This window comes from Oryctolagus cuniculus, chromosome 3 (genome assembly GCF_964237555.1).
Source record: "Oryctolagus cuniculus chromosome 3, mOryCun1.1, whole genome shotgun sequence".
NCBI classification, from domain to species: domain Eukaryota; kingdom Metazoa; phylum Chordata; class Mammalia; order Lagomorpha; family Leporidae; genus Oryctolagus; species Oryctolagus cuniculus.
The window spans coordinates 179319785-179325784 of record NC_091434.1 but is presented as its reverse complement, the minus strand read 5'-3'; the positions used below and the strand labels follow the sequence as shown (position 1 = coordinate 179325784).

General features: G+C 42.8%; 1 protein-coding gene across 6 annotated transcripts in view; it reads right to left on the bottom strand.

Moving 5' to 3' along the window:
* Positions 1–1247: 1247 nt before the first annotated feature.
* The window catches only part of TPK1 (thiamin pyrophosphokinase 1), a 465159-nt gene continuing 460406 nt past the window's right edge, over positions 1248–6000 (bottom strand). For all 6 annotated transcript variants that reach the window (XM_051849818.2, XM_051849810.2, XM_051849814.2 and 3 more), the window contains one exon: positions 1248–3055. In XM_051849818.2, the coding sequence (XP_051705778.1) occupies positions 2937–3055 (119 nt within the window). In that variant the 3' untranslated portion in view covers positions 1248–2936. The remainder of the gene's footprint in view (positions 3056–6000) is intronic.

The window sequence follows — 6000 nt, the reverse complement described above, 5'->3', positions numbered from 1 at the left end:
TTGAACCAGCAACACTGATATGGGATGCTGGCATTGTAGGTGGTGGCTCTACCCACTCTGCCACAAAGCCAGAGCCAGTAGTAAAATTTTAAATTTTAAAGTACTAGACATAGGTTATGGATATGCAGTAGTAATGAGTATACAGCTACTGTTTTAGAAATCAAAGACATAAACGGGGTTGGGTGTCAACTTTTGGTGAAGCAGAAAGTAGTGCTGAGACTGCCACCGTGGTCTGGCCACTCCTCCTTTGCTCTTCTAATTTCCTTGGTTGCAGGTTTTGTTTAAGGGCAGCCTTTGGAGGTCCTACACAAGTTTTTCCTGCAGGAGGTTCTGCAGGATCTAGTGCTTGACTGTTCTTAACCCCCTGGCTTCTTAACAACTTCCTTCTGTGAGTGGAAGGCAGGAAGTGTGTGCACAACGGCTCCGGGCCCTACACCTGTGCTGAGGAGCCGGGGAAGGGCCTAGAACTGCGCCTTCACTTCGGCACTGACATGACCTCTGACTCTGACTGCACTCCTCTTACTTCCCAGGCTTCTTCCTCTGCAGGTTTTTCTTTACTTTCTGTCGTGGAGCAGTTACACTGTTTCTCCCCTGAATGTTTTCCTTCCTGTCCTTTCTCCGTCCTAGAATGTGAACAGGTAGACATAAACTCTTACTTTATCAACGTGGCAGCAGGGGCCCCAAAAGATGTAAATGTAAAACACCTGGCCTGTAAGGTCTGGAGAGCTTCCAGGGAGCGTGGTTTGTTGGAGGAAGAGATTAATAGTATAGGACTGTTCTCCGACATCAGGAGAGAACTACTCTTGCTGTTAATCATCGTTTGAGCAAATAGTTTTTTATTTATTTTTATTTGATAGGTAGAGCTACAGACAGACAGAGGGAGAGACAGAGAAAGGTCTTCCTTCCATTGGTTCACTCCCCAGATGGCTGCAACGGCCGGAGCTATCCTGATCCAAAGCCAGGAGCCAGGTGCTTCCTCCTGGTCTCCCTTGTGGGTGCAGGGCCCAAGCACTTGGACCATCCTCCACTGCCCTCCTGGGCCACAGCAGAGAGCTGGACTGGAAGAGGAGCAACCAGGACTAGAACCTGGCGCCCATATGGGATGCCAGCGCCGCAGGCGGAGGATTAACCTAGTGCGCCACCAAGCTGGCCCCTGAGCAAATAGTTTTTGGTATGCACACTGATAGATTGGTCAGAATGAAACGCAAGTGAGGAAATGGATTTTCTTAAAAAACACCACACATACATATTGATAAGTAAATATCTTTATTTAATATATGATGTTATTCTCACATCTGCATAAAATAATTAACAATTATTTCTACTGAATAACTTCAGAATCACAGGCTAGGCTAGTTCAACAAATCCCTTTTTCATTTTCCCTTTACAATCTGTGCCTCATGCTGTTGTTGATCACTTTTCTTACAGTAATGGGATTCTGGATACACAGAACATGATGGGCAGGTTCTCCTTAATCCAGGTCTGTATGGCGAGGTCTGGCTTACTAAGTGGGACCGACAAGGATAGACAATGGAAGCATGACGACATCTCCTACCCGCTCGAAGCTGGCTACGTCAGTAATAGTGCTTATTCCTATTACCTGCCTTACAGCGGAGAATTTGGATGTGGAAGGAATGTCGGATAAACCCAGTCCAGCCCTTCCATTTTCCTGCTAAGGAGGAGGGCTCCAGGGGATGCTGGTGAACGGCAGATTGGGACAAAAGGCACGGGCTTCAGGTGTAGCCTCCTTGGATATTCATTTATCAACATGGACAGACTGATTTCCTGGTCATCTGAATAAACTTGTGGTCTATAACCAGCATTTTCCAAGTCTGAGGTATGTCAAACAATTCAATGTTTATGCTTAGCTTTCTCCTCTGCAACTTTTTGGTCTAGGTTGTACCGATGATATGGCCTATCACCCACTAAAACTTAGCGTGCTTACTTCTGAGTTTGGGTTTAACATGTAAGTAGGGCATCATGAATTATCATTTTTTAAAAGACTGTAACTCTGCCTTTCAAATAAATAAATCAGAGAGGCAGAGAGAGAAAGAGAGAGAGGTCTTTCATCTGCTGGTTCACTCCCCAAATGGCTGCAATGACTGGAGCTGGGGTGATCTGAAGCCAGGAGCCTGCAGCCTCTTGCAGGTTTCCCTGTGGGTGCAGGGGCCAAGCACTTGGGCCGTCTTCCACTGCTTTCCCAGGCCACAGCAGAGAGCTGGATCAGAAGAGGAGCATCCCGGACTCAAACTGGCGCCTATATGGGGTACAGGCATTGCAGATGGTGGCTTCCACCTGCTACGCCACAGCGCCAGCCCCATGAATTATCATTTATCTTTTATATCATTTCTCTCTTCACCTGTAGCTTATATAACCACCTGTTTTCAAATTTAAAATTGGATCACTGGCTCTTTATTTTAAAATGACAACACTAAAGACAGTAATAAGGCCAGAGAAAAATACAGTTCTAACATCCTAATCTGGAAGGATTTTTCTTTTCTTCCCAATAAAAGGTAATCTGTATTACATAGAGGAATCCAATATTGACAGATACTTAGAGGTAGTACTTGTTGTTAAGCATTCAAGGATGTGGTAGACTCCAAGAGCAACCTCAACTGAGACATTTCTGCTTCAAAATTAAAAATTCTCTAGGAAAAATGGAATGATTGTTGACATAATAATTGGTCTTGAGTTTCACAGTGGAATGACACACATTAGCTTTCCAAATAAAGGTAATAGAAATTACATACTAATTAAATACATAGTATTCACCTGTAAAATTGCGGTTTGACATTTACAGTAATACCTGGATTATCTAAACTTCTTTAAGAGTGCTGGGCTCCCCACGGAGATGGTGAGATTCCTGAAACCCAAGTGCATGTTGGCTTTGAGCAGTGTGCTGTCCGCGAGGTCTGGCAGAGGCACACCTGGACAGGCTAGTGTTTGATGGCCATGGTCCAGAGCAGCGGTTGGTCAGTTTCCACAGTCACAACGCCAGACCCGTCATAGGTGTTGCAAGCACTGATCAGTGTTCCGAAACTAAGCACGTCATTTTCTGTAAGAACAGGGAGGGAGGGACAAGATTAGGGAGAGCCATCCTTTCTCCATCATGGGCTGACTTCGTCAGCAGTTTCCAAAACGCAATTAAGCACACGTTTAGATACAAGATACATGAAAGTGGCATAGGTGAAATACAGGATATGGAGTTTTAAAATGGAAAGTTTCCATACTTGCCATACCCAGTTTTCTGTAATTGGTTATCGATCATTTTACACTTGGGGATTTACATTCTTAGTACTAATTTTTTCCCACCAAACCAAAACCCAGATCTGTAATGTGCTACAGATCTGATCTTTTTTTTTTTTTTTTGATTTATTTTGAAAGGCAGAGTTACAGTGACACACACACACAGAGAGGTCTTCCATCTGCTGATTCACTCCCCAAATGGCTGCAGTGGCTGGCCGGGAGCCTGGAGCTGCTTCTGGGTCTCCCACAAGTGCAGGGGCCGGAGCACTTGGGCAGTCCTCTGCTGCTTTGCCAGGCATGTTAGCAGGGAGCTGGATTGGACGAGGAGTAGCCGGGACTCGAACTGGCACCCATATAGGACGCCAGCACTGCATACGGCTGCTTTACCTGCTATGCCACAGCACTGGATTGTCTTCTTGCCTGGATGCAATATAAATTTTTCTTGACTGTTTAGAATTAACATTTTATGTAAGTTATTAAAGCTAAAACTGTATCTTTGTGTACTTTAAGTATAAATGATATGGGACAGAAAACTAGTTACCTTAAAAAATATGGCATTTTGGTCCTTTTTTCTAATAGAAACCCATGTGAATATGGCGTATGTTCTGTAAAATTAAAATTCAGAGGTCAAGGTAGACTTTCAAATGTGTGACTGTGAGCAAAATTCAGAAATGGAATTCTAGGGTGTTTAATCAGTATTATAGTGTACACTGTTTTTGAACTTTGGATAAATTAGTTTCATAGTTGTCAGCAACTTTTTTCATAGTTGTCAACATAAACATTATTGTGTAAAGTAAAACTACACAGGGATTCAGAATGGGCCTCCTGTGATTCTGACCCTAAGAGATACTTCAGTTAAAAGAAGCCCTGGTCTCTTAAGGAGTATGAGACTGCTGTGAGAGGGGGTTCCTAAACAATAGTAATAGATACACATGTGTTTATAAATGTGGACATGACCACGTGGTAGTGGGCGAGGGTGGTGGTCATGGAGGGATTGACTGCAGTCAACCTGAAATCTGTCAGAGAAGCCTTGTCTTGACCCAGTGGTGATCTTGCCTGGAACCAGCAAGCTCACCAAGGGGCTCCCTGAGATCCATCCCAGGCTGAGGATTTTGAGGTTTTCCCAACTACCAAGAAGGAAGCTGGGGTGAAGTTTGACTATTTTGTACCGTTTAATCAATTGTAAAGGCAATTCAGAGGGCTTCAGTAGGCCTGCCAACTTTAGACATTTCCTGATGTGCTCAACCTACCTGAATCTGACACGATGCATCTTAAGTTTCCAGACAAATGATTAGATTAAAATCCTAGGGTTTTAAAAGAAATTTTATTTGAAAGAGAGCTTCCATCCATTGGTTCACTCCTGAAGTACCTACAACAGCAGGAGCTAGTCGAGGTAAAAGCTGGGAGCACAGGGAATTCATCTCCTATGTGAGTGCAGGGACTGAACTGCCTGAACCATCACTTGCTGCGTCCTGGGATGTGGATAAGCAGGAAGCTGAAATTGAGAGCAGGGATGAGACCTGAACCCAGGCACACTGACTAGGGTACAAGCGTACCACCCACTACCAAACACCTGCCTGATAAAATTTATTTTGACCAGGTGTAAAAGATAGCAACAGCTGGAGTGGGGGGAGGGTGGGGAGTGACATTATATTCCTGAAGTGGTACAAAGGAAATATATATTTTGTTATTACAAGTTTCATATAAGTTAAAAGGACAGCAACATAAAAGTGTTCCTCTAGTACACAGTTGCATGTACATTTGATTTTCTGAAGGCAGACTAGCCTTTTAGCTTTTGGGGCAGATACTCACATACATACTGGCGTTTCTGGAAATTGTGTTTTCATTTTTATTTTCTAATATTTAAAATTCTACGTCCGTTATTATACAGTAACAGTTAAAACAGATATGTATGATCATCTTCAACTTTATAGTGAGGACAATAAAATGATAGAAACTAAGATGAATATACTGAAGTATAAAATCATCCATTTAAATTTCAATGTAATTCTGTTTATTTGTAATAGATTTTCCTCAAGTCAAGGAGGTCTACTTTTAGACACAATCTTAAAGTTCTTCTTAAAAGAAAAATTTTTTGAGGGACATATTTGGAATTATGACTGAACTCCCTTTTCCCAAATATTTAAAAGGGTGAATCATGAAATAAAGTATATGAAATTGGCAGAGATAGCTTCGCACAGATAGGAGAAAAACAAATTATTCTTTCATTTCTTCCCTGGAAGACTTGTGGAAACTTTGGCTGGCTGAACTGCAATTTAGACTCGGATTCTTCCGGCAGTCGCGTACAGCTAACCATGGTTGCTCTGATGCAGTTAGTCACTCAGTGCAAGTCCTGTCTTCAACAAAACACGAAGAGTAAAGGTAACAGATAGCTAAGGTTGTAAGCCCCTCGATGATGTGTGGGAACGCCTCACCCTGCTTGCTCTGCCTGAAAGGAAAAGTTATGGCTTCTCTATTAGCTTCAAAGCCATTGTCGTTGACTGTTTGGTGGAGGCTTATCTTCTGGTCTAGACAGTAAGAATACTGGCCAGTGAGAACTGCTACGTTTCTGTTCTGAAGAGACTGAACAGGAGGTACATTAGGGGACACAGAGGCACAGCATGCCTTTTGAGTCTTCATAGGAAATGACAAAACCTAAAAAATAGGGGAAACTATAGATTTCACAAAATGTTATCTCAAACTGTTTTCTCTCCAAAGGTAAGTGGAGAATTAGGCAATTCCTGTTCTATGCTC